The sequence below is a fragment of the Phodopus roborovskii genome, unplaced genomic scaffold (genome assembly GCF_943737965.1).
Source record: "Phodopus roborovskii unplaced genomic scaffold, PHOROB, whole genome shotgun sequence".
In the NCBI taxonomy this organism is placed as follows: Eukaryota; Metazoa; Chordata; class Mammalia; order Rodentia; family Cricetidae; genus Phodopus; species Phodopus roborovskii.
Genome location: NW_026126434.1, coordinates 29,096,947 through 29,124,413, shown reverse-complemented (window position 1 = coordinate 29,124,413; position 27,467 = coordinate 29,096,947). Strand labels below are relative to the sequence as shown.

Below are 27,467 nucleotides of genomic sequence, written 5' to 3'. Positions count from 1 at the left end.
CTGAGAATTGAATCCAGGACCTCTGTAAGACAAGTCAGTGCTCTAACCACTGAGCAATCTCTCCAGGTATCTTGTAGACCCACTGTGCTACCCTCCTGCCTAATGTGATGGACACCACTTACACCACTTAAGGAAGTGGCCATCCTGTGTCTTGGATAGCTGTTTGTCATTCATAGGGTGTCAGGGAATGTCCTAACTGGAGGTGGTGTTTATGTAGGAGCAGAAACCCTGTGAACACCCATCTCCCAGTGCCTTACAGGGCTGCCATTGTTTGGGGGAGTTGCAATAATCTGATACTCTGTAACCCTTTCCTTGAAGTCTGAACTCAGGAGATGAATTTCCCAAAGCCCTGTTGAAATGGTCAGATGACAAAATATGGACCAAACAGGGTACAGATGGGCTGGCGTTTGCCAATGCGGCTGTGCTTGGTGGTCACCACCCAGAACATCTTTCCCCCATCAGGCATCCCTCAGCTGTAAGTATTGTCCCAGACCCCATACAAAGGACAAAGAGCAAACACCATTCAGAGAATTTAGTGCCGCTGCCAGATGACTTGGAGCTGGGAATGCACTGCGGTAGGAGGGGAGCAGACTGTGCCCAGCAAGCTCTGCTGGGAGTTTGGGGGCTGGAAAATGGGGAACCTGAGGGACAGAGGTTGATGCGACTGGAGATCAACACTGTAGCAGGCTGGGGCTGGGCATGCAGAAGCTTCCAGAAGCTTGCCAGGAATCCATGGTTTCTCTCAGAGTAGTAGTTATCTAAAGTAGCAAAGCCCAGATGACCAAGGCTGTTCACATCCATTTGCCCAGTTCACCAAACCCTTGCTTTTCTGTTTCCTATTCCGTCGCACCCCTCTTCCCTCCCCTCCCCTCTGCTTTTCACAGAATCTGATTTCCCCTCTGACACACATGCCCTCCTCCCTTCACCCCCAGACTCCCCAGGCTTCTGCACCTGCGGACGCTTGGTGGGGGCATGCCTGTAATGATGAGAACGGTGCCCAGAAGGAAACCCATGAAGCCGAGGGCCAGGCCCAGGCCACAGACCAGGGTCTCCGTGGTATCTGGTGGTGGGGTAAGCACCTGGGGCTCTGGGAGAAAAATTGAGGATCAGAGGTCACAGGAGGGCATCTGGAGTAGAGGAGATTTGGACACCAACAGGCTACAGAGAGGCTGCTTACCCCAGTGCTGGAGGAGTGGCTCGTCCAGGCCCCAGTGCTCCACCCTGCAGTCATACATGTCCTCCACCGTGGGCACAAAGGTCAGGTAGTGGAACTTCCGGAACCTGTGGTTAGGCTGGGAGTAGAAGCTGGTCTGGGCCACTCCCTGAGTGACAGGCTGGTTGTTGCACAGCCAGGTGACATTGATCACAGGGGGGAAGATATCATCCACGATGCAGATGAGGACATTGGGTTTTCCCAGCTCCACACGAGACTTGGGGAGTACAGTCACCCTGGGAGGCACTGGGAGGGATGAGACCCTTACAGCTGGGCCTTGCTAGGACCAAGATTAAGGGACAGCCCTCCCATGTGGCCACCTGCAAGAGTGCTCTGGGGTGGTGTCTCCTGGGGCAGGAGGGGATGGGAGGACTCTGGAGAGGGATTGGGGATCCTGTCCACTCCCCTCCCCTGCCTAGTTAGGTGGGGAAGAGGGAGGGTCAGGTACCACTGATGGCTCTGGTTCGGTTGGAGCGTTCCACCAAGCTGTCCAGGTGAGCTCTGATCATGGCGATGCTTGTCAGGCCACTCTGAAAGTCTGAGTATAGGGTGTCCCCAAACTCAGGCAGACGCCACACGACCTCCCTGTTCTTCAGGTCCACAGAGAAAATTTGTTCCCCATCAAATTCATGCGTGAACTGCCCAGAAGCATCATAAGACTGGTAGAAGGCTGGTCCGTAGGAGCCCATGTGGTCTGCTGTATTGCAGGAGGGCCAGGATGAAGGAAAAGAGAAGTGTGTGTCACTCAGATGTGAGTGTCTCAGCCTGGCCTTGTCCTGGGCTGTGTATGGGGACAGTTCAGATATGCAATAGCAAACCCTTGAAGAGTTGCAGAGAGATGGGAGAGGACAGAAGGGTGTGGCCAGTGCACGAATGGGTGGAGCTAGCAAAGCAGGCTGGGAAGGGCTTCCAGTCCTACACTATCTGCCAGCTGTCAGCTCTTGTGTGTGAGATGGTAAATTTGGGGCGAGGAGGAAATGGTTAAAGGGAAGTACTGAGGAGGAGGGAGCTTTTGGCAAAGAGAGGCGGTATAGGAGTGGGTTAGGGACAGTGACAGACAGGGGTGTGAGTTAAGATCCATGACCCAAAGACTGGGGTGAGGGGGAAGACAGCTTTCCACAAACCAGGCACAGTCCTGCAACCCCAGCACTCGGAAGGTGGAGACAGGAGGATCAGGGGGCTACATAATTAATTCAATGAAACTCTGTGTCATAAACACTTGGGGGTGTAGAGGGAGAGAGAAGAACCCGAAGCATTTTAAGGCACACTGGACATAAAGTCAGGAGTTCAAGCCAGGCAGTGGTGGTGCACACCTTTAATTCCATAATAGAACTCCAGAGGATCTCTGAGTTCAGCGCCAACCTGGTCTACAGAGTGAGTTCCAGGACAGCCAGGGCTACACAGAGAACCCTGTCTCAGAAAACAACAACAACAACAACAACAACAACAACAATAATAATAATAATAATAATAATAATCAGGCCATCCCAGCTAATGTCTCAGAGCGATGATAGAATGAGTCTTACCCCATGGCAGAATGCTCAGTTTCCTGGATACCAAGGACTACCTCTCAGCCCTTACTGAGCTCTACAGTTACAAGCTGGATGTGAGGGGCTGTGTATATAGGCCAGGAGCTCACATATAAACACAGTGGAGCTTCAGGAAAGCCGAATGGGAATTGCGTGTTGCAAGCCAGGAAGTGGTAGAGAAGCCAGAGTGCTGTGTAGGGAGGCGGTGAGAGCGTGGTCTCAGGAAAGAGGAAGGAAGAAGGAGGGCTCTGTAAAAGGGGCCCAGAGGAGACCCTGGCCCATCCCAAAGCTGTCTCTGGAGGGGACGTGGTAGAGTGGCAGGGATTTGTCTGCGGGTGGAGGGGGTTGCCCAAATACCAAAGAGAGAGGGAGACATTATGCTAGCACAGAGGAAGAGTGTCACCCTATGTCTCCTCCTACCCCCAGGTGTCCCAGAACTTACCCTTGATGGCCCATACTCCCTGGGGACTCAGGATGCTTATCAGGGTATGGAAAGCTAGGACCAGCTCCACAGGGAGGACCATTGCTGGGGGGGGCACTTTAACGACGTCTATTTGGGGAGTGAGGGAGCAAGATGGAGGTAAAGACAAACAGATCTAGATTAGGGGAAGACCCTTGCTGCAAACAACCAATCAGAGCAGTTCTCTGAGTTAACGGGTCTGTTGCCAGGTAAAGAAACAAAGAGTCTGGGTGAGAAGGTAGAGGATGGAGGCCATGGGTCACCTGTCACTTCATCCTCCAAGAAGGGGCTTCAGGAAGGATCAGGGAGGTCTCAGGGCACCAAAAGGCTGTGCTGGGACAAAGCATCAGGACAAACTTGGGGTAAAAAATATGAAATAAAATACCCCAAGAAACTTTAAAGAGAAGTCATTGGATAAAATAAACTACAGAATAAAATCATTTTCAAAAACATCATTTTATTTTATCCTGTAAGAAACTAGAGAGATGTCAGGCCTGATAGCCACACCTTTAATTTTGCACTCTGGAGACAGAGGCAGATGGATCTCTGTGAGTCCAAAGCCAGCCTGGTCTACAGATTTTGTTTCAGACCAGCCAGGGCTACATAGAGAGACCTTGTCTCAAAAAGAGAAAGAAAATAAAAATAGATAGTTGTCTATCCAGATTAAAAAAAAAAAAAAAAAACTCTCATCAAACTTCTGAAAACCATTTGCCAAAGATGCTGAAATAAAGGATTTTCAAGCTTGGCTACATCTGAAAAATCTCCTGGATCTTTTATTCCAAAGAGTTACCCTGAGCTTTTTTGTTTGTTTGTTTGTTTTGTTTTGTTTTGTATCGCGGTAAATAAGGATCAGGATAAACAAATAGGCCGAATAGATGTTTATTCAGGGAGAAATAACTTACAACCTAGACAGATGAACACCAGGAAATTCAACCCGATCCTCTCCTGTCCGAGTCACGCCAGAAAGAGAGCGCCTTTCCTGGCCCCCTCCAACCTCCTTCCACAGGTGACTCTGCCCATGGATCCACCCCCAATGGGATTGGTCAGTGCCACAGAACTATCTCACTACAGTTTTGTTTTTTGTTTTGTTTTTTTTGTTTTTGTTTTTCAAGACAGGGTTTCCTCTACCTTTTGGAGGCTGTCCTGGAATATACTCTGTAGACCAGGCTGTCCTCTAACTCACAGAGATCTACCTGTCTCTGCCTCCTGAGTGCTGGGATTAAAGGAGTGCATCACCACCTCTCAGCTGCCCATGGAGTTTTAACAAGTACAAACTTCTGGGGCTGTGGGTAAAATGCCACACAGGCATGAAGACCTAAGTCTGGATTCCCAGGACACAGAAAAGGCCAGGTATGGTGCAACACCATCTATAACCCCCAGGCTTGGTAGTGCAGAGAACATGAAACTTGTTGGCCAGCCAGTCTAGCCAAATAGGTGAGCTCCAGGTTCAGTGAAAGACACCTTCTCAAAAAATAAGGTGGTGTCTTCAACAAAATACCATGACCAAAAAGAAAGTTGGGAAGAAAAAGGTTTAAAGGGTTTATTTGACTTACACTTCATCACTGAAGGAAGTCAGGACAGGAACTCAAACAGGGAGGAACCTGGAGGTAGGAGCTGAGGCAGAGTCCATGGAGGGTGCTGCTAACTGGCTTGCTCCTCGTGGCTTGCTTAGCCCTTCTTAGAACCCAGAACCAACAGCACCATCCACAATGGGCTGGGCTCTCCCTCACTGGCCACTAATTAAGAAAATTCCCTACAGCTGGATCTCATGGAGGCATTTCCTCAACTAAGGCTCCTTCCTCTCTGATGACGCTAGTTTGTGTCAAGTTGTCACAAAACCAGCCAGTACATGGAGGTAGGCTTGGAAATGGCTCTGCCAGAGGATTAGAGTTTAGAAAGAGTAACCACAGGAGGCAGCTTAAAACAGCCCATAACTACCACTCCAGGGGGACCTAAATGCCTCTAGTCTCAGTGGGCACCTATACTCTCAGGTGTGTGTGTGTGTGTGTGTGTGTGTGTGTTCATGTTGAAAGGATTCCATATCAGGGACTGTAGAGATGCTTCACTGGCTGCCCTTGCAGAGGATCTGGGTCAGGTTCTCGACACCCACACAAGGTGACACCCCACCATCAGTAACTCCAGTTCCCAGGGATCTGATGCCCCCTTCTGGCCTCCATGGGCACTGTATACATGTGGTGTCTATACACCCAGACAAACACTATACATATCAAAATAAAAATTAAATATTTTCCAAAGCAAAACAAAAAACCCCATACACTTCTGATATTGGGCCAGAAAATGGCTCAGCGGGTAAAGGTGCTTGCCATGAAAGCCTCACAACTTGAATCCAATTCCTGAAACCCATGTAAAAATGGAAAGATCCAACTTCACAAAATTATCCTTGGAATCCCATGTATATGCACCTACACATGTCCAACCACATATGGCATGTGAGCATACACAAACACTTCCAAATAATACATTTTTTAAATTACAAAAAATTAATACATCTTATTAAAAATCCATATCTATTTGTTATTCAACAAATACAGCTTTCTGGATTTTCATGCAGGACTAAGTGGGATTAGCCCAGGGTGGTTCATGAGCAATCTTTGTGAGTCTTCATTCTGGTAAAAAAAAAAAATCCCTTTGATGCCCTTTCCCTGGGGCAGAGGGGGTTCCTGATCTGAGGGAAATGGCCACAACTTCTGGCTGTAAAGATTAGCCCTTAGGAGTGGCCCAGCTGATGGGCTCCTACCTCTTTCCTTTGTTTCTTTCCCCCATGTTGACAACAAGGCCTGGTGCAGAGTTCTTTTGGTAGACATTTGCCCAAACGAGGGAACCTGCTCCCATCCTTGGCCCAGCCTGTATAGGTCCTCCCCATCTTAGTCTCTTCTCCAGTGAGGCTAGAGTCCTGGAACAGCAAGACAAATGATGGGTAAGTCCCAGGGAAATCATGGTAACTGTGGTGGCTTCTCTATCTAGTAACTATGAGTGAAGTTGAGTGGTTTTGAGATGGGAATCTCCCGGCAACTCATCAAGAGAGGTGCCCAAGTGCAGCTTTGTGGGTTTTGTTTGGTTGGTTTGCTTTTGGTTTTTCAAGACAGACTTTCTCTGTGTAGTCCTGACTGTCCTAGAACTCACTCTATAAACCAGGCTGACCTTGAACTCACAGGGATCAGCCAGCCTCTGCCTCCCAAGTGCTGGGATTAAAGGTGTGCGCCACTACTTCCCGGCCTGCATGTTTTTATTTCTAAATATAAGAAGACTTTGAGTCAGGCATCATAGCTCACACCTGTAATCCCAGCATTGAGGAGGCTAAGGAAGACTGCATAAATGTGAGACCAGATTCTGTCTCGAAAAACAAAACAACAACAAGAATCAAGGAGGGCTGGAGAAATGGCCCAGAGGTTAAGAGCACTGGCTGCTCTTGCAGAGGACCCAGGTTTGGTTCCCAGCACCCGTAAGGTGGGTGTAGATTTTATTTCCATTTCTAGTTGTAAATAAAAATGGTTGAATTTGAAAATGCCCATGAGATACCATTTTAATTTTAACTAATATATTAGAAGAAGAAGTGAAAGTTCACCAAAAGATGTTTTATTACAACCAAACTAGAGGGAGGACCCAATCTCTCCCTTAGGGGAACTCCAACTTGTTGCAAACTACATATAAACAAATCTTTATCCAAGTAAATTTTACTGTTGTCCCCTCTCCAGGGCCAGCCGGAATTCTCAAACTCTCCCTGAAAATGAACTCAGAGCCCTTGGTAATTGCTCACATTGTGATACTTGAAGCCACATTGTCATGAGACATTGGTCATAAATGAGCTGGTCCATCCAGCAAAACTGAATCTCCCTGCTCAGAAACAGGAAAAGTTGTTCTTAGTAATTCTCTGGAAGGAGGCAGAGAAGTGTTCATGCAGGAACCCAGAGCTGTGGGAGCCCAGAGAAGGGTGTCCAGGGGAGGGGTGTCCAGGCTGGTGAGAAATACAGCAACCTTTGCTTTGCTGGCATGACACTAGGGCCAAGTGCTTTAAGGTCACCGAGCCTTTCAGAGGGGCAGAGCCCTCTGTGAGTTCAAAGTCACATAGAGAGCTCCAGGACAGCTAGGGTTACATAGCAACTGAGGACAGAGACAAGTCCAGGGCACCTTTTCAGAAACATCATCACCTGCAGCCAGACACACAATCAACATCCACCTCAGGTTCAGGATGGAGTCTAACCTGCCTTCCCCTTCTCTTTATATAGGTCCAGTTTCTCAGCCCTGTTTCCCATGAGGCTTCACTGTAACCTTGCTCAAGCTTTATAGGATGTACTTTTCTACCATGGTGACAATTATAATATTGTCATGCCATGTTCTAATGATGGTGCCACAGAGTGTTCCTACCATTGTACAGTCCATAGCCAGCTCCTAGCTTTTGGCAAGTGAGGTGCTAAACATGTAAGTGTTGGCGTAAATATTATTTCCAGCAAGTCAACAGATATATATGGAAGAATTGCTAAATACTGAGATTTGTGCTAACCACTACAGATAAAAATCATTAAGAAGGGGCTTCTAGCCAGGCATGGAGGTGCATGGCTTTGATCCTAGGGTTTGAGAGGCAAACTCTGTGAGTTTGAGGCCAGCCAGGCAACATAGAAAATTCCAGGACAGCCTACCGGGCTACATAATGAGACTCTGTTAAAAGAAAAAGCAAGCAAGCAAGGAAGGAAATAGGGAAGGAGGGAGGACAGACAGGCTTCTTATTATAAGGCTACAAGCTAGGACAGGTGCCAGCTTCCTCCCCTCACACTCCATGGAAAATTATAAAAGTCTACAGAAAACCAGAGCCTGAGGGACTGCTTAGACTCAGGAAGTACAGAGGGCTCAGTTCCCATAGGAAGTCCTGTGCAGGAGGTAGCAGGACGTGTTCAACAGGACAGCCTAAGGCTTTTGCTCATGTCTCCCTTCCACGTTGCCCTATGAGGAACCTGTCTTCCCACGAGTCTCTATGACAAAGTCAGCCGCACAGAAAACCTCGTGGCTTGCAGGAAACCATCAAGAGAAAGGAAGCCCAGCAGCTCAATGACAGAGGAGACCCCAGCCCTCAGCTTCCCACAGGAGCATTGACTCCAAAAAATGGGCAAAGGATGCAAGCCAGAAACTACCAGAACAAGAACAATGGAGCCTAAGTGGCCACAAGCAAAGATGGTCACAACTAGAAGTAACCAAAGGAAGGTGGACAGCAGCAGCATGTTTCTTTCCTCACAAGGAAGCATAAAGGCAAAGAGACACAGTGTGGACGTGGCTGTTAGACACTGCGGGAGACTGGGAACTGAGACCAACACAGCAGTAGCCGTGTAGGAGTGGCACACAGGCAAGGGAACAGGTCGCATGCACAGCTCCTTGCAACTGCTTTTTAAGGTCCATGCATCCCAGAGATGCAGGTCTATGTGAGACTATTAAGAGATACTCAGACACAATCCAGGTGTCCCAGAGGGTGTAGAGACAGGTGGGTGGTTAGAGCAGGATCATACTGAACAACTGAAAGCAACTAGAGGTTCAAATTAGACTCATGGTGCGGTACGGTCTGAGCTCGCTAAAGCCGCGGATACAGTGAATGCTTACACACGTTGCACATGGTAACAATCTGTGACAGGAAATTCACTAAATCCATTAGTGTTTCATACATGGTGCAGGGGAAGAGGTTAGACCTGAGAGTAAGGGAACAGAAGATCAAATGAACAGAGTCAGACAGGGGTGTCCTGACTGTCCCTAGGACCTCTGTGGGGTGGTGACATAACCTTGGCTCCGGGGCACAGACTGAATGAAGACAACAATGAAGGCGGCAGAATTTAAAAACTCGAGTATTCGAGATATAAGTGTTTTGATAACTAGAAGCCCAGAAGGGAATTTTTATGTGAGCTTTGCCATCAGTGGGTTCAAGTGGAGATGGGAAGCTGTGCATTAGGCACCGTCACAGGGTCCCCGCAAGCGTGCGCATGCTCAGGACTGTCTGGATCCAAGGCCAGACCGTGGTTGAACTCGATCCCTTTCTTCATATGTAGAAGGGAGCACAGGACAGTAAGGGAGCCGTTTTGGATCCAGACAGCCTGTGTGGCCTTGGTGAGGGTGCTTCATGCTCTTGTGCACATACATGCTGTAAGCATGTCCCAAGCGCAAAACCACAGTGAGGTTAGTACCATCACATCGAGGAGGGATAACAACATGCTGTAAGTGCGAGGCTCAGGTAGGCCTTGGGTTCTCGGTGGGTTGTCAGGGTTGGCTCACATAGCTTAGTCGAGAGATCCGTGTCTACTTCACCAATGTGAATGTTCCCTCCTTTCTGCGCAGCAGGCATGGACTCCCTCCTTTGTCCTCTGACTGTGTCCTAACATCCTCACCTGCACAGTCACTCACAGGGGTCTCTGGGCCACGGGGGTCGTGATCAGAGCGCAGAGCCCCTATGATGAGCACACTGCCAATGACGATACCCACCAAGGCCACCACCAGGCCCAGGGCGCAGACCACAGTCTCCATTGTCTCGGTCACCTGGAGTGGCTCCGGAATTTCTGAGGGATATGAAAAGATGCAGTTAAGACAGTGGGTTGCTGGGCATGAGATCCCAGGATCAGAGGCATGGGTGAGCAGTGGGGAGGGAGGTGCTTACCCCAGTGACTGAGGCTCGGCTGGCTCAGGCCCCAGTGCTCCACGCTACAGTCATACACATCCTTGGCCATGGGGATGAATGTCAGGTAGTAGAATTTCTGAAATCTGAGTTCCGTGCTGGGCAGAAAGGCAGTCTCGGAAGTCCCTTCAGTGACCAACTGCCCATTTCGAAGCCATGTGACATTGAGCACCGGAGGGAAGAACCTGTCCACGTGGCAGATGAGGATGTTGGGCTGGCCCAGCTCCACTGGGTTCTTGGGGAACACGATCACATTTGGAGGCTCTGGGAAGAGACAGAAGCTGGTGAGCTCTGGGTAGTCACCAAGCTCTCACCGGGCATCTTCTGTCTCAGGCTTAGAATTCACATCACCTCTTGCCACTGAGCAGCCTCTCCTCACCCAGCATCTCACGAATGGGAAGAGTAGCTGAGAGGTCAGGGAGGTCAGGACCAGACCTTCCCACCCCTCCCACTGGGTGGCAGAGGAAGAAACAGAACACCCACCACTGGGGACCTGGGTGATGTTGTGTCTCTGGATCAAAGCCCTCAGGTTGTCCTTAAGGCTGAGGATGTAGGACAGAGCTCCCTGGGCGTCAAAGCCATAGACTGTGCTGAAATCCTGCAGGCCCCAGACAGTCTCTTCCCTGTCAAGATCCACATAGAACTGCTCATCACCGTCAAACTCGTACATGCAGTCACCCGATGGCTTTTGCGTCTGTGCAAATATGTCATACATTGCTATGTGATCCGCTGTATAAACAAGATGGAGAAAAATGAGACAAATCTTAAGAACTACTGTGTAGTGGTGAGGCAGCAGCTGGATTTATTAATGAAGTCAGAAGAGGCCAAAAGAGGGAAATATGGGAGAGAAGGAGCAGCAGCAAACAGCAGGGGGAGGTAAACGGGGTGGGGGTAGGGGGAAGAAGATAGACTGCCCCTGCTCACTCCTAGGTGGAACCCCGTGACTCTGCTGGGGTCCTGGGAATGACAGGAACCTCTGTTGAGAACTTGCTAAGCACCAGGCATCTGACAGTAGGCTATGTCTTTGACTCATGTGGATGTCACAACACCCCTAGAAGCAAACTCAGAGTGGGTATGTGACTTGCATCAGGTCACACAGCGATGAGAAACTGGGAGAGAGACTGTCTTCTCCCCACAGCTCTCAGTTCCAGAGCTGTCGATGTGAAATTAGGTTTAAACTCACAGAGGTGGAGGGGCAGGTGTGCTGGTTTCCTTTTTGCAGAAAAGGGGGAAAGAGAAAGTTGGGGGGAAAGTTACTGTGTTGCAGTGCTCTTTATGGTCCCCATGTTTCTGTTTTACTTAAGTTCACACCTGCAGTATCTGCTAATGTCGTGACTTCATATGTTTTTTTCACTCTTGAGCACATTACATCTAATAGGATAGATTTTTGACAATGGTTTCAGGTTGTTTTTAATTTTAAAAAGTTTTTCTTTAATTTTTTTTTTTACTTTTGTTTTAATGGAATTACAGAACTTGTTGAATATTAAATACCTGTGTGGTTTTGATTTTTTTCTTAGTCTTTATTAGTTTGTAAGAAATAGCAAATACAAGACAAGCTATCATTAGTAATAACGTGATGAACATGTTAGTGTTCTGGACTTGAAATAATGGGAGAAAGAGGCTGGGAAGGGATGGGAGTCCCCGCCTCTTCTGCTGGATCCTTGGCCCCAGCAAGTGGGAGTGTCTATGCTTGGACTACACAGAAGCAGCAAGAATGTTCTCTCAGAAGGCTCTCAGTTTCCTCATGAATCAGAAGAATTTTCTTCATAAAACAGTGATGGGAGATGTCATTCTGTATATATGTTATTGGTTAATGAATAAAGCGCTGTTGGCAAATAGGAAGGCAAGGTAGGCAAGACTAGGAGACAAGGAGGATTCTGGGAGTTGTAGTAGGGAGAGTCAAGATGTAGAGACTTGAGAGAAGAGGTGCAGACCCTCTGTCCAGTAAGATAAGACCACGTGGAAACACTTGGATTAATAGCAATGGGTTAATATTGAAGGCAGAGTAACAGGCCAACTGCTTTATGTCTAATTTAGTGTCTCTGTGTGTTATTTAGGGGCTGACACGGCTGTGGGACCAGGCAGGTGGGAAAACTGCCCATAACAAACAGGGTGAAAAAGGAGAGGCAGAGGCAGAGGCAGGCAGCTCTCTGTGGGTTTGAGGACAGCCTAGTCTACAGAGTGAGTTCCAGGACAGCCAGGGCTACACAAACAAAAGATGGAGAGATGGATTAGCAGTTAAGAGCACTGAATGCTCTTCCAGAGGCTCTGGGTTCAATTCCCAGCATCCACCTTGCAGCTCACAGCTGTCTGTAATTCCAGTTCCAAGGGATCTGACACCCTCACACAGACATACATGCAAGCAAAACACCAATGTATATAAAATATAAATAAATATTTTTTTTAAAAAATGGCTTATACTTTTTAAACATTTATACAGATTCTGAGTTTTAAAGATCACTCAGACATGACACAATTTATTTTCTTCCAAACACCATTTCCATATGTCCCTAGTGCTACAGGCAGATTCCAGCTCAGCTGAGGCAGAAGGATTTCGATTTCAAGCCCAATCTGGACAATTTAGTCCCAGACTGTCTCAAAATAAAAAGTACAGAAAGATGGAAGAACCTCAGACAGCTCAGAGGTGGGGTGCCTGTTCCACATGAGAGAGAGAGAGAGAGAGAGAGAGAGAGAGAGAGAGAAAGAGAAAGAGAAAGAGAGTCCAATCCAAGCAGAAATGTGAAGAAATGTGAACTGGTTCCTGTCCCCGACACACCAACGGCAGCAGGAAGCAGACAGAAGAGGCTGGAAAGGATAGGGTTGCAGAGCTTTTGGCAAGCACTGAATGCTGTCTGGGAAGGCACAGTTCCCCATGAACAGACTGCTTGGGCTGAAGCTGTGGGCAAAGGGAAATGCCATTTCCCACTTCGGGAGGAATGCTCAAGGCATTCAGAGAACTACAGAGAGTTCTACAGTGAACTTCACATGTGGAGCAGGAGACAGGAAGAAACAGGTGACTTCTCAACCTCAGGAGTTTGATGTCAACCCGAAAGCCAGGAAACCTTTTAAAAATTTTTGACAGGGAGTGACATCAGACTGGTGATTTAGGAAGTCTCAGTGGCTATAGAGTGTAGCCTGAAAGGTAGATGAAAAACAAAACAAACAAAAAGCAGGCTGAACAAGCTTTGAGGAGCAAGCTAGTAAGCATCATTTCTCTATGGCCTCTGCCTCAGCTCCTGCCTCCAACTTCCTGCCCTGAGTCCCCTCAGTGGATTGTAAGCTATAAGGTTACATATAGAGGTTACAGTCATCCAACAAGAGAGCTACACAGACAATGCCCATCGGGGATGTTGTGCACAGGCAAGGGTGATATTTATTTGGTAGTTCATGTTTGGCTTGTTTGTTTGTTTGTTTGTTTTTGGTTTTCAAGACAGTGTTTCCTGTCAGCTCCAGCTGTCCTGGAACTCTCTTTGTAGACCAGGCTAGCCTCAAACTCAAAGAGAGAGAGTGCTGGGAGTTTGTCACCATTGCCCGGCCCTTACTTTTTATTTTATAGAACCTACCAGTTAGGAGAGTTTGAACTTTTGAAGCATTGAAAAGTGTAAAGACCTTGAGCTTTATTTTCTATTGACTCTAGACTCTCAGAACAGCGGTGGGAGGGCTATGAATTCAAGAGATGTGTTTGTGTGAAGTTGCTGAGGCTTGGGTTGTGCTGGTCGATCTCACCCATCAATTTGACACAACCTAGGTCACCCAGGTCAAGAGTCTCAGTGAGGACTGTCTTAATCAGGTTGGCCTCTGTCTATGGGGGACTGATGTTACTGACAACAGTAGGAAGTAGGAAGACCCAGCCCACTGTGGGTAGCACCATTCCCTAGGCAAGGGTGTGGAACCATTTAAGAAAGGAGAAAGTGGCTAGCTGTGATAACACACACCTTTAACTTCAGCACTCGAGAGGCAGAGGCTGATGAATCTCTGAGTCCAAGGCCAGCCCAGTCTACAAAAAGATTCTAGGTCAGAGGTCAGCAAGGACTACAGGATAAGTCCTTGTCTCGAAACAAACAAACAAACAAAAAACAAAAGTCACTATCTCTGCTCCCCACCCCACACCTGCCCTTCCCACCTCTGCACCTTTGGATGACATCATGCATGGGCTTGGTGCTTCCTGGCTTCAGCAGAAGACATAGCACATTGTGGTTTGTAATCTCTAGCCAGGTCTTTGTGGCCCTCAAGTCCACACCTCTCCATGTAATAAGAGTCTCATGGCTCACTGAGGATCTGACTCACAAGACTAACAAAATTGTGAAACTCTACTCTCTTGTGAGAAGAAGGCACAAACTGCCCACAGTGGAAAGACCCTGGGAAGCAGGGAGGAAAGCTCGGCTAGGTTCCACACAAGCAGGGCTTGAGGAGCTGGGCTCATGGGGCCCTGGCTGGGTTCATCTGTAAAGTCCTCCTGAGCAGTTAGTCTGTCATCAGAGTTGTGTGTGGATTTTAACCTTGACCCCTGACTGGGGGAACAACTTTGGAACATATTTTAATCTTTTTGACTTCAGTGTTTTCAACTCTCAGAGAGGGTGTGTGTGTGAGTGTGTGTGTGTGTGTGTGTGTGTGTGGTACCTACAGAGGCCAGAAGAGGGCGTCAGATCCTTTGGAACTGGAGTTAACAGACAGTTGTGAGCTGCCACATATGTGCTGGGATTGAACCTGGGTCCTACTGGAAGAGCAGCCACTGCCCCTAACCACTGAGCCATCTCTCCAGCACCCCCTTGCTTTTGTTTTTATGATTATTAGAGCAGGAGGAAACCAAGTGAACTTCACAGAAGGGAAGAGGCATGAGGAAGAGGGATTGAGTCAGGCAAAGGCTTATTCTAAACAGGGTAAACAGCTGTCTAGCCTCACCTTGTGATCCCCATCCTTATGACCTTTGACCTTGGTGACTCCAGAGTCCCCCATCCTCCTGACCTTTGCCCTTTGATGGCCCCAGGTCTCCCTCCCCCACCATCCTCCTGACCTCTGATGGCCCCAGATCCTGGGAGACTCAGCAGGAAGGCCAGGAAGGAGGCTGTCAGGGCCTCAGCTTTGGTCTGGAACATCCTCTCTTCAGAACACAGGTTGGGGATCTACACTGACGGCTCTGATCACAGGACAGTGATGAAGAACGCAAGCAGAATGGGGACGGTTGACAAGGGTGACCCTCTGAAACCAGGGCTTCCGGCTTCCAAAGCCTAACTACTCAGGTGAAAAGACAGGGCAAACAGGCAAGGCTGGGTCAGCCAATCAGAGAAGCCAGAGAGCTGACCTGGCTGTTGCTAGGTAAAAGGGGCTAGAGAGGAGGAAGGAGGGATTTCAGAAGCTGCAGTCATGTGGGGTAGAGGGTAGAGACTTGAGAGGGTAAGACACACACCTTCCTGGTGCCTGATGTCTGTGCAATGTTCTACTATTTAATAGAAAGTCTTCCCTACCACCCTCGGCACCAGATTATCTCTGATGTTTTGTCCACTGTTTTTAACATTTTCCCTTTAGTTTTATGTGTGTGAGTGTTTGACCTATGCGCATGTATGTGTACCACATGCATGCCTGGTGCCAGAAGAGGGTGCCGGATCCCCGGAACTGGAGTTACTGACAGTTGCGAGCCACTGTTTGGGTGCTGGGACTGAACCCAGTGTTCTGCATAAGGGCTGCAAGTGTCCTTCACTTCTGAGCCATCTCTTTAGTTCCTCCACCTTATTTTTGAGCAGGGTTTCTCACTGAACCTGGAGCTCATTGGCTGCCTACACTGTGTCCAGCAAGATTATCTGCCTGTCTTGGCCTTCCTGGCACTGGGATCCAGGCTCAGGTCTAACGTTACACTTTCCTGCAAGCTGTCTCCCCCTGGCCCCTCCTGTGACTGGTGAACTAAGACCTGGCCCCTCCTGTGACTGGTGAACTAAGATGTGGCTGTGTTTCCTCAGCTACAGGAGCCTCCCTCAGTCTGGTTGTTGCTGACTACAGCAGCTCGTCCTGTCTGTCGAGGGGCTGGGGTGGGGCTGACTGAATGATTCCAGTCAGCTCAGGGTGGGGCCTGCATCAACGCTGCCTTTGCTTCACATCCAGCAGACACCTGGCATTAGGGGGTCGTCGGGGTCACGTGGCCGCCCTTGACTGGGTGACGAAGAAGCTCATGTGTGAGATCAACGTCATGGAAGCAGTGCAGGACGTCCAGTCAGTGTCCCCATGCCTGCTGGTCGGTGGGAGCGGGTCAGCCCCATCCCAACTGGGTGACCCCTGGGGTCTTGTCTTCATGGAACCCCTCCCCATTTCTACCCAGCTTCCTCCTTTCTGAGGAGCAGTGTCTTTCTGTACTTAGCAAATGAGTGACAAGGAGCCTCCAGCCAGGATCCCTAGAGCCTCTAGAGAACTGAGGTTATGTTTCTCAGATTCTACATATCCAATGGAGGTTTTATGTTATGTAATTATTTTCTTCTCTTGATGGAGGACTATATGATAATGTTTCATTAACAATTTAATATCTATATAAGGAAATGATGCCAACATAATGTTTTCTTCACCAGAATTTGTAGCCTCGAAGAATTCAGCTATAAATTATAAAGTAGGGAATGATCCCCTTTGGAAGTTGGTGAAAATATCTGTGATAAATGTGACCTAATCAGATATTATGCAGGAGGTTGGGCTGTGGTAGTTGTTGATGTTTCTCACCTTGTTTGCCAGTCCGTTCGTATTCACGTGGGAGGACTGTCTTGAAACAGTTTAATCTCTGTTTCTGTCACATGACCTTAACAAGGTTACTGTAAGTCGGTTCAAACCGGCTCCATCATAGGGACAGTTCAAGTGCCCCAGAACTTAAAATCACATATTTACATAACTAGGTTTGGCATACTCACAGGTCAGAGGACTCCTGTACCCTCCAGGACCAACGTCTGAGGCAAAGACAATGGGGGTGGGTGATTCTCCGGAACATTTGGAGATGGAAGAAGCTTCCTGAGAAATGCTGACAGAACCAGGACTCATTCTGAATTCTGGGATGCTCACAGTAAACTCTACAAATCATGCCGGTGAAAGGCCTTCCCCACCCTAAGATGACACCTGCTCCGTCCTGTCCTGTGAGGGTGTGAGAGGTCACAGTGGGACTGGAGAAATGCCAGTCCCAGAGATGGGTCAGCTGAATGATGCTCAGAGCAAAGAACACATTCTCTCCCCAAATCTCAGGATGCACCCAGGTCATTAGAGCAAACATGACTGTCCTCTGGCCTCTGATGTCATCTCATCTGCATCACCCACTAAGTTGTCAGGCCTCTCACACCATCTACCCAGTGACTGATGACTCATAGGAAGCTCAAGCCTGATTGGACCTTTCCTCAGACTCTGTCAGATTCTGGGGTTGTAGCAGACAACTGTAGCCGTAGTCTCGGTTGTTCATCCAGGAGCCCAGCTGGGGAGTCCTCCATCCCCTGGCTATACTTTTCTCATCTCGCCCACCCTTCCAGCTCCACAATGGTCCTGTGCATCCCTGTGGCCCCCTGGATAGCAGCTATGATGGTGTTGCTGAGCAGAGAGATCCAGGGTGGGGGCCCTCCAGGTAAGACCAAGCACAGCAGCAACTCTGGAGGGCCTGGGCTCAGGACCTTCCCCTTATAGGACCATACTGTGAGAAATACCACAGTCTGTGTCCTTCCTTCCTTCCCAGCTAGAAAAGCAGGCTCACCTCCCCATTGCTGTTCAGCCAGTTTTTCCCCACTCCCAGGGACAGACATAATGAACCAGGCAGAGGTGTTAAGGGGTTGGCATGCATGTCCTGAAAACAGCAGGCCTAGAGTTCTAGAGTACATTCACAGGGCAAGGTTTATGGAGGGGTCAGAAGGCTCAGCCTCCTGGGTTTCCCCAGGTCCCCATCACACACACTCATGTCACCTGACTTACTCAGTGTTAAGAGAGCTGCTTCTGCTCCTCTGGGGCGGGGCTGGAGCCTGCCTGTGCCTTAGACAACTAACTGAGAGAAGTGAGATGGGCTGTGAGGTTCTGCTCCGACGGCATTGTTGTTGAGGGCTAACTTCCTGAGACCCTCACTTGTCTTGGAGTGGGTTGAGATCTGCGGGAGGGAAGGATGAGGGTGTGTAGACACATGAGTGTAGGTGATGCGACAGCCCGCTAATGGAAGACCCACCTCACGTCCCCAAGGCCTGTGTGATACTGTGGCTGAAGGGATTCAGCATTTCTCAGGAAGCTTCTTCCATCTCCAAATTTACATTGAGCACTGTAGGAAGAGATGCAAACTCTAAGTTTACCACATTCTAGGATGGATCTAAAATGCAACATCTTTGTTTTGCCTTGTTTTTCTGGAATAACTGCATTTGAACCCGAGTCCAGCCCTGGAGTCCCAGGACTTCTCCTGTGACATCGGGTGCATTTGCTGAGGAGGAAGTCAGAACCTGCCCTTGTTGGTCACAGAAGGCTGTGAGACCCACGCAAATGGACTGCTCAGCTGTAGAAACTGTGCCCTCGAGGTCCTGGGAATCGGGGGGGTGATGTCACCTGGGAAGGGGTGAATAACGACAGCAGGGGAGGGAGGCTCCACCAGTTCAGTGGATAACTTCCATTTACAAAAATCAAGTACTGCCAAAGAAAAGTTTTAAGTTATTTCCCTTGCTTTGTAAAAACATTACTTATTGATAAACGAGGAGAAAGAGAAGCTAATGGATTAAAACAATAAGAACCACATCCTGATTGGGGGCAAGGAGAGGCAGGTAGGTGGCTGGAGAGGGAGAGAGAGCATGCGCAGAATCAGGTCTGAAGTGATGGACTCGGCTCAGGGCTCAGTGAGAGACACCTGCCACGGAGGCTGGTCAGGACTCCTGAGTAGAGTGTGTGTCGGCTATTACGGTGTCCTTAGGTTTTCTCACACACACCCCCCCCTGCCGTGTGTCTGGCCCAGCCAGGCAGGTCCTCCCAAGCCCACCAGGATGAATTAGTCGTTCTGGCATTGATATGGTGATAGAAAACGCCAGAGCATCCCATAGTCATCTCTCCCTGTACCTGCACTCCAGGCTTGTTTGCTCTTGACCTCAAGAGGCTTCCCAATGTTTGTAGCTACAGCAAACAGCGCAGGTTTGTCTGGGTTCTGGGCTTTAGCACCTCCCAGTTCATCTCCATCACCCCCTGACATGGTAAAAAAAAATTATTAATTAATTAACAAGCATTTTATATCAAATGCACTGGAAGTCCTATTGGTGTGTTAATAGCACGGTCTTGGAAGCTGTGAGATGGAGAAGACTTCATCCTTTAACTTCTGGCATCCTTTTTTTTTTTTTGAGTGTCCAGGCTGGCCTCCAGCTCTCCACAATGCCCCTGCCTCAGCTTCTCAAGTGCTGGAATTACAGGCATGTACCACCACACCAACACCTGGTATTCTTTTAAATGAAGCAATAGTTTGTTTAGTTTCGTTTTCTGTCATTTAGTTTAGTGTGTTTATTACTTGCAGTGCTAGGAATGGAATCCAAGGGAAGCCTCCATTGTCAAGCTGCTCCCAGCCCCAGGCTGCTGTTTATAAAGCACGTTAATGAACGTTTAGAGCTCCCTCTTGTGGTACAAACAGCTTTCCATTTTCTCTTCGGATCTGGACGGATTGTGTTGGAGCTCATTGTTGGCAGAAAGAAGGCAGGATTTGCTTTAAGATGCTGATTTTCGGGGGGGGGGACCCGAAAACAACAACACCATCTCTATTTTCCCTCTATGTATAATGACAGACCCACAGAGACTCACACAGAGCAAACAGAATGGACCCACATGCTGGCAGCTTCTAGGAAGAGAGGGAAAGTTCTCGTGTCCCTTTTTATAACAGTTATGGGGCCAGTGCCTCTCGGAATAAAGGGACCCACTAAGGCTGTATTGTGGTGATTTTCGGTGATTAAAGTCCAGGGCAGTATTCCCCCTCCATGCCTAGACCAGATGATCTCTGGAGTTACAGACAGTTGTGAGCCACCATCTGGGTGCAGGTCTTCTGCAGGAGCAATAAGGGCTTTTCACCACCCCTGTCCAAACTCCATAATCATTTCTTTTTGAATGTGAGATCATTAGTTTGTGCCCTGTGCTTCACAGCCAAGCACACACGGGGCATCACTAATTGAACTTGGAGGGGGGGACAGAAGGGGGGAAGAGAAAGCGGTAGAGAGAAGAGAGAAAGGAGAGATGAAAGAGAAAGACGAGGGAGAGACAGAGCGAGAAAAGGTGGGGTCCCAGCACCCCAGGACTTGGCTTCTTGTGCCCACAGAGAACCACCTGCTGCGCGCGCTGCACGAGTGCTACGCGGAGAATAACGGGACTCAGCGCTACATCATGAGATGTATCTTGGACCGCGAGGAGTTCATGCGCTTCGACAGCACCGTGGGCGAGTTCCGGGCGCTCACAGCTATGGGGCGGCCGTGGGCCGAGTCCTGGAACAGCCAGAAGGACTACATGGAGCGACGGAGGGCCGAGGTGGACACGGTGTGCAGACACAACTACGAGCTGAACCAGGGGTTCACCGTGAAGCGTCGAGGTGAGGTCCGGGCGGGTGGTCAGCAAGGCCAGCAGCCTGGAGACCGACCTGGTCGGGGCAGGCAGAGCCGTGGGGAAAAGGGGCCAGGGCCAACCGTGCAAAGCAAGACACAGAGGTGGGAGTGAGGAATGCCGAGAGCGTTGTCATGTCTAGTAACCAGGTGTGGGGTGAAGGGAGCCAGGCCATGGGACAATCTCAGTGTACTGTGGAGAAATGGGCTTCAAGTGCCATTTCCAGCAGCATGGCTGTTGGAAGGGGGCAATGGGGACTGAGGCCTGAAGGACAGGTGTAGAAGGGTTTGCTGGGTGAGGTCATCTAGGGAGACAAATCAACAAAGGGAATGAAGCTGAGTCCCGGGACAGTAGACCCGGTGCTGGCTAAGAGCAATCCCTGTCAGGAGACCGAAGTGAAGTAAAAACCGGAACAGAGGAGTGTCACAGGTAGAGAGAATGACAGACAACAGCGGGACCAACAGCTTCAGGAAGTAAGTAGGCAGAAGTTGGCTGTTGGGAAGCCAGAGAGCTGATAGACAGGAAGACTAGGTGCTCAGAGAGTGAGGGGGAGAGGGAAGCTGTGCAGGATTTTGCAAGGCTGGAAGTAAAGGTCCCTGGCTCCTTCCCCCTGGGCTTTTGGAGTGAGGGAACCTGATGAGCATCCTGAAGAGACCTGAGGGAGCAAAAGCCAGGGGAGGGCCTTCACAGGCACAGGAGTGAGTGTGCTGGGACATGCCCTTAACATTACTATCCTTGGAAATTGGGACTCCCAGCCATCAGCTTAGCCCCAACTCCTGGGAATGAGTGAGAATCCAGACAGATTGGGAGGGAGTTAAAACAGTGACCTGAGCTAGAAAAGATGACAGAATAGCTAGCCTAGGTGGTACCCAAAGCACAGGGGTTGCCCTCAATTGCAGGCTGGCATCCTTTCCTTCAGTATGCTCACTGACCAAGATGCAGAGTGCCGGGGGTGAGTCACCCCAATCAGAGTGTCCTAGACTTGCTCTGCTCAGCGGATCCCCCAGAACCACTATCCAGATCCACACATGATAATGCTGAGATCTGAAAGATTTTCAGTTAGTGTCCCAGGGATGATGGTATGACAGGGAAGTATTAGCAGACCCCGAGGGTGGTTGTTGTTGCACTGTGTAGCTTAGGCAGGACTAACTAGAACCATCCACCAGCCTCAAGAAAGTCCTGGAATTACAGCTGGGTGTGCACTATAGGGAACTGTCTTTGAAGTAAGAAATGTCAAGGTTGCAGCTATGTTTTCAGAGTGTTAACTGAGCTGGGAAGAGGAAAGGCTGGAGTCAGCGTAGTGGATAAGGAAATACCATCCTAGCTGTAGCAATTATGGCATCAGTTATGAGAGAGGAAATACCTTTGTGGTTAACCTTAAAATTACTCAAAATAAATAACCAAATAATTAACAAAACAGAGAACAAAATTATAAAGGCTATGATTCTTTTATTTTTATTTGTGCAGGTGTTTTGCCTGCGTGTCTGTGTATCTATGTACTGTGTCTATACTGGTGCCTGTGGAGGCCAGAAGAAGGTGTATATTCCCTCGCACTACAGTTATAGATGGTTGTGAGCTGCCATGTGGGTAGTGGGAATTGAACCTGGATCCTTTGCTAGAGCAGCCAGTGCTCTTAATTATCTCCTCCCCCTTGAGAAAGCATCTCTGTAACTCAGGCTGCCCTTGAGTTACAGATTTTTCCTTCTTTAAGCCCTAGGAATGCTTGGGACTCCCAGGACTACATCGCTGCACCAATCTGGACTAAATTTCTAGTGTAGATAACCAATACGATTCTAGAAATAATCATGTGGATGTTTGTTGACCAGTCAACATGGGAAATCTTTTGTCTTTGTGAAATATATTGGTTAAAGTAGTTAAGTCCCACAGACCTGTAGATTTAGCTCTATTGCCCCCTAGAAGTCAGTTGTATCGCTGCAGGCAAAGTATCTGGCACAAAACAAACTTGAAGTCCAGGATTTCAAAGGGAGGGGAATGTTTCTTAATTCACAAATCACAACCTAGGAAGGAGCTGACTGAGGAATTGTCAGCTCATAAAAGTGACCCAAGCGGCTTCAAAAAAGCATTAGCTTGAGTTGCATAAGTGTGAGTTGTGAGAAGTGTGTCCCCATTCTCAGGGTATTGGTGTAGAAACTGGAAACTATAAGGTCTTGGGGCCAGGACTCTGTGGTGTGGAAATCCCCTGCATCAGCCTTTCTGCAGGGCAGACTGTTTTCTGGCCTCTGAAGGAGAGTGCAACCTGTGGCAGACGTCCAAAAGTAGCAACTCTCCCAGCACTGTGAGGTCACAGAAAGTGGACAGCAGCATGGATGCTGAGTTTGAGCATCAGGGAAGTGAATAAGGAAAGAGCAAGGAGAGAGATGCAGAGACATCAATTTGTGGCTTCCTGAGCACTCCCCGACCCCACCCCAACCCCACCCCACCCCCTAAAAAAAAGGGAAAGTTGGGAATGGGTGAGAATTCCCCACACAGACCACAGAGTGTTTTTAAAGGGGTTGCTGTGAATAGTGAGATCTTGGAGGTTATACAAACCAGAGGCTGTAAAATACAGAGTGTTTTATGAGTCACACAGACTTGTCTCATGTATTGGATTGGGGGTGGGCTGAGAAGATGGCTCCAAGGTTAAGAATGAGAATTGCTCTAGCAAAGGACCTAAATTTAGTTCTCAGCATCCGTGTCAATGCCACAACCACCTGTAATTTCTGCCCTCCTCGGGTACTGTCCTCACATGTACAAACCCACACACAAACACACATATAAACAAATACTTTAAATGTTTAAAAATGATTATATTGGAAAGCCAATGGATGTTCTTGTCTGTACATTAACTTCAAGAAATTATTTGAGAGCTGGAGAGATTGCTCAGTGGTTAGAGCACTGGATGCTCTTACAGAGGACCCAGGTTCAATTCCCAGCACCCACATGGTGGTTCACAACCATCTGTAACTCCATTTCTGAGGGATCCAACATTCTCTTCTGACCTCCAAGGGCGCCAGGCATTCACATGGTACACAGACATACATGCAGGCAGAACATTCATACACATAAAATGATATAAATAAATCTTTAAAAGTTAACTTAAAAAGAAATTAATTTGAATGAATCCTACATCCTTCTCACCATGACAAAGTGTTGAAAAGGCAGGAGTCTCACCACTGGAAAAAAGGAAATGTCTCATCATTTGTTTCTGGCTGTCCTGGAACTCACTCTGTAGACCAGGCTGGCCTTGAACTCACAGAGATCACCTGCCTCTGCCTCCCAAGTGCTGGAATTAAAGGTGGGTCCCAGAGTCACACTCTCACGTGTCACTCCTTTTCCACTCCTAGTCCAGCCTAAGGTACATGTGTCACCCTCCAAGAAGGTGACCCTGCAGCACCGTGACCTGTTGGTCTGCCACGCAACAGATTTCTACCCAGGTAGCATTCAAGTCCGCTGGTTCCGGAATGGCCAGGAGGAAACTACTGGGGTTGTGTCCACCAACCTGATCCGAAATGGGGATTGGACCTTCCAGATTCTGGTCATGCTGGAGATGACCCCACAGTGGGGAGATGTCTACACCTGCCACGTGGAGCACCCCAGCCTTCAGAGCCCCATCATCGAAGAGTGGAGTGAGTCACCCTGGGGACTCTTCTCCATCCACATTCTGTAGAGCTGGCGGCACCCTGGTTCAAGTTCCATGATCCTCCCCTAGGTGTTTGTAGGCTGGATCCTGATTGACCCCTGATCACCCTGTACTTCCTGGAGGCCCCAAGGTTGGTTCTGAGCTGGAGACCTGAGAGGAGAGCCTGTCCCTGGCCTGTAGATGTTGAGGATACTGGATCTGCCCTTATCAGGAAGTCTAACGAAGCAGACATCCCCTGCTGTGCCCTCACAGCAGGCATGACTTCCTCATTCTGTCTGTAATCTGCCTTTGTTCTCAGAGGCAGCTGCCAGAATCCACACCAAGCTAGGTTTAGACCTCAGAGACCTCCTACATTTTCTTCCCCTTGATGGGTCCCTCTCAGTGACCTTCCTATTGGTACCTCGCATCCCTACCAGAGGACAGTAAGGAATGTGTGCCTGCTGGACCCGATGCAAACTCTGAATCTCTTTTCCAGAGGTCGGGTCTGACTCTGCCAGAAACAAGATGCTGATGGGAGTGTGTGGCCTGGTTCTCGGACTCATCTTCCTGGTGGTGGGCACTACCATGCACCTGAGGCGCAAAAAGGGTGAGAAGTGCTTGGTGGAGCAGCCTCTGACCCCAGCAATGGCAGGAGGGTCACAGGTTCAAGGCCTGCCTGGGCTACACAGTGAGACTTGGGCTCAGTCCAGACACCAAAGATATGAAATACAGAAATCTGGCAGGTGGCTGAGCTAGCATTTCCCTGATACACCCTCCTGTCCACAGAAGGGCTTAAGACAGAAAAGTGTACCAGAGAGTTCTAGAAGTCACTGGAACTGGTAGCAAAGTTGTCCTGTAGGGAGAGAGGGAACCCCAGCCTGGGATCTGACCATCGTACCAGAAGGTCCCCAGGTTCCCAGGCTCATGCAGGGAGCATGCTGTGAAGGAGAGGGAGGTGGGGTAGTAGAAAGGGTCTCTGGCCACCTAAGGGAATGTAGTGGCTAAATGCATTCCTATTCAGCCCTCATTCAGCTCATCTGAGAGCTCTGGGATCTCCATGAGCAGGTAAGATGCTGTGTCTGTCTATTCCTGGTAAGATCTCAGGTCTGAACCCCCCCATCTCTGACTCCCTGAGGGAGTGTGAGGGAGGAGTGGGGTTCCCACCACTGAGGAAGGAAGCTGGGGTAAGCATTCTTACCAAGCTCACAGTCTTTTTTTTAAAGACTATCTATTGATTTAGTTTTATTTTGTGAGTGAATTGCTGTACACCTGCATGCCTGATGCCTGCTGAGGCCAGCAGAGGGCACTGGGTCCCTTAGAACTGGAGTTACAAATAGCTATGAGCCATCATGTGGGTACTGGGAACTGAACCTGGGTCCTTGGCAAGAGCAACAAGTGCTCTTAACCCCTGAGACTTCTCTCCAGCTCACACACAGTGGGGTCTGGGAACTAGATATACTTTTCAAGGGCATATCCTCTCTGACTTTCTTCCTCCAACCAGGTTCTGCCTGCCATGGTATCCACCCACTCCCAGCATTCCATGGACTATAAATCCATCAACAGGGACTGGAGAAACTGCTCAGCAGTTATGCACTTGCTAAAATGCCAGAGAAACCCAATTTAGTTCCCAGCATCCATGTCTGACAGCTTTCAGCTGCCTGTAAGTCCAGCTGCAAGGGATTGTAAATGCTCTTCTGTCCTCCATGAGCACACACACACACATAAATACAAATAGGAATAAATCCATCAAAGGACAAATCCACTGTCAAGCTCTAGGCCCTGTGACTGCTCACTTCTGAACAAAAGTGCATCACGAACCAAGCCAATGTGAGCCTTTGTGGAAATATTCCAGATCCAAACCCCAACCTCAAGCATGGCCTCAGAAAATGCAGAGAGCACCCTCCCCAATGGAAGTCTCTGATGTCAAATGTCTGTTTGTCTGTCTGACAGAGAGACATTCAGAGGGTCAGAAGTCTATCACTTCATTTCAATGTAAATTGTTTAAATTTAAGTAAAGCTGTGAATAACTCAGTAGCTGCCACAGTGGGTAGACTGGGTTTATAATATTTGTCTAAGGGTCTCTGCGTGGATTTTATGAGAATGGGTGCAAAGTGATGCTAGAGAGTTGGGAAAATGAAATCACTGGAGAACACAGGGCAGAGATAAAGCATCTCTTAGTGGTTCATTGGCTTTCAGGGTATCAATCCCCAAAGCATAGCAAACTCATTAGCAAGCTAATAAAGTTACAGAGGAATCGAGCCCCAAGCTGTCAGATCAGCAAACACAGCCCACCCAGTTCAGTAGACACAGAAGCCATTGGAATGCTACAGAATCACTGTTGTCATTTGATTGTGAGATAGCCCACACAGGCTCGTGAGTGTGAGATATCCCACACGGGCTCATGTATTTTACATACATATTTCCCAGCTAGTGGCTATGTTTGAGACTCACAGTACCTTTAGGAGATGGAGCCTTCCTAGAGGAAGTGGATCGCTAGAGGGCTGGGCTGGTGGTTTTACAGCCCAGCCCATTTCCTGTCTGCTGTCTAGTTCTTGTCTGCAGAGGCAGTGTGACCAGCTGTCTCATGCTATTGCCATGCCTCTTTCACCATGATGAACTGAATCCCTAGGAACTGTGAGCCACGATAAACCCCTCCTCCCTCATGAGTTTCTTGTTAGGGTTCTGGTCACAGCAGTGAGAAAAGGAACTAAGGCAAAGAATATAAAAGATTTAAGAACTCATTTCCTGTGGCTGGACAGATGGCACGGTGGCTAAAATCACTTACTGCTCTTACAGAGGGCTCAGTTTGAATCCCAGCACCACATCAGGCAGATGACAACCACCTGTAACTCCAGATCCAGGAGATCAGATCTCTGACCTCCACAATCAGCTGCATGTGCTTGGTGCACATAAACTCACACTAGTGCACAAGTGTGTGTGTGCGAGCATGCACACACACACACACACACACACACACACACACACACACACAAACCCTCTAAAAGAACGCCTCTCAGTACTTCAGTGTCTCTTTTGATTTATCCTCTGAGGTCAGGAGCTTTGCCTGAAAACTGGGTCCTCTCACAGGATGAGATGAATCACAAGATCCTTCCTCCTAAGTCTGTTCCAGTGCTGCTGCCTGGGGATACTTCACACTGCAGTCAAAACATTTTAGACAGGGATGGAAAGATGGCTCAGAGATTAAGAGCACTGGCTGCTCTTCCAGAGGTCCTGAGTTCAATTCCCAGGAACCACATAGTGGCTCATAACCATCTGTGATGAGATCTGGTGCCCTCTTCTGGCGTACAGGCATACATGGAGACAGAACACTATTACATAGTGAATAAATAACATTTTTAGACAAAAGACAGTATTTAAGAATTCTAAAACAGACCTATTGGTTCCCACCTGTAATCCCCAGTACTTGGGAGGCA

At 48.7% G+C, this 27,467-nt stretch overlaps 3 protein-coding genes across 4 annotated transcripts; 1 reads left to right on the top strand and 2 right to left on the bottom strand.

Annotated features, from left to right (window-relative positions):
• Positions 1 to 517: 517 nt before the first annotated feature.
• LOC127224274 (HLA class II histocompatibility antigen, DO alpha chain) lies at positions 518 to 3,284 on the bottom strand. The gene is made up of 5 exons (XM_051187238.1): positions 3,185 to 3,284; positions 1,662 to 1,910; positions 1,178 to 1,459; positions 952 to 1,087; positions 518 to 758 (listed from the first exon to the last, which is right to left on the bottom strand). The coding sequence occupies exons 1-5, from the start codon at positions 3,264 to 3,266 to the stop codon at positions 755 to 757; spliced, it is 753 nt and encodes a 250-aa protein (XP_051043195.1). The 5' UTR covers positions 3,267 to 3,284; the 3' UTR covers positions 518 to 754.
• Positions 3,285 to 7,084: 3,800 nt separating this feature from the next.
• LOC127224273 (RLA class II histocompatibility antigen, DP alpha-1 chain) lies at positions 7,085 to 15,065 on the bottom strand. Its single transcript, XM_051187237.1, has 4 exons — positions 14,884 to 15,065; positions 10,353 to 10,598; positions 9,852 to 10,133; positions 7,085 to 9,753 (listed from the first exon to the last, which is right to left on the bottom strand). The coding sequence occupies exons 1-4, from the start codon at positions 14,963 to 14,965 to the stop codon at positions 9,497 to 9,499; spliced, it is 867 nt and encodes a 288-aa protein (XP_051043194.1). The 5' UTR covers positions 14,966 to 15,065; the 3' UTR covers positions 7,085 to 9,496.
• Positions 15,066 to 17,296: 2,231 nt separating this feature from the next.
• On the top strand, positions 17,297 to 26,111 carry LOC127224272 (HLA class II histocompatibility antigen, DP beta 1 chain-like). 2 transcript variants are annotated; one of them, XM_051187236.1, is made up of 5 exons: positions 17,297 to 17,448; positions 20,137 to 20,403; positions 23,759 to 24,040; positions 24,530 to 24,640; positions 25,535 to 26,111. In XM_051187236.1, the coding sequence occupies exons 1-5, from the start codon at positions 17,364 to 17,366 to the stop codon at positions 25,582 to 25,584; spliced, it is 795 nt and encodes a 264-aa protein (XP_051043193.1). In that variant the 5' UTR covers positions 17,297 to 17,363; the 3' UTR covers positions 25,585 to 26,111. The 2 variants fall into 2 exon arrangements, with proteins under 2 accessions (XP_051043193.1, XP_051043192.1); XM_051187235.1 differs by having other exon boundaries at positions 24,530 to 25,601.
• The last annotated feature ends 1,356 nt before the right edge of the window (positions 26,112 to 27,467 follow it).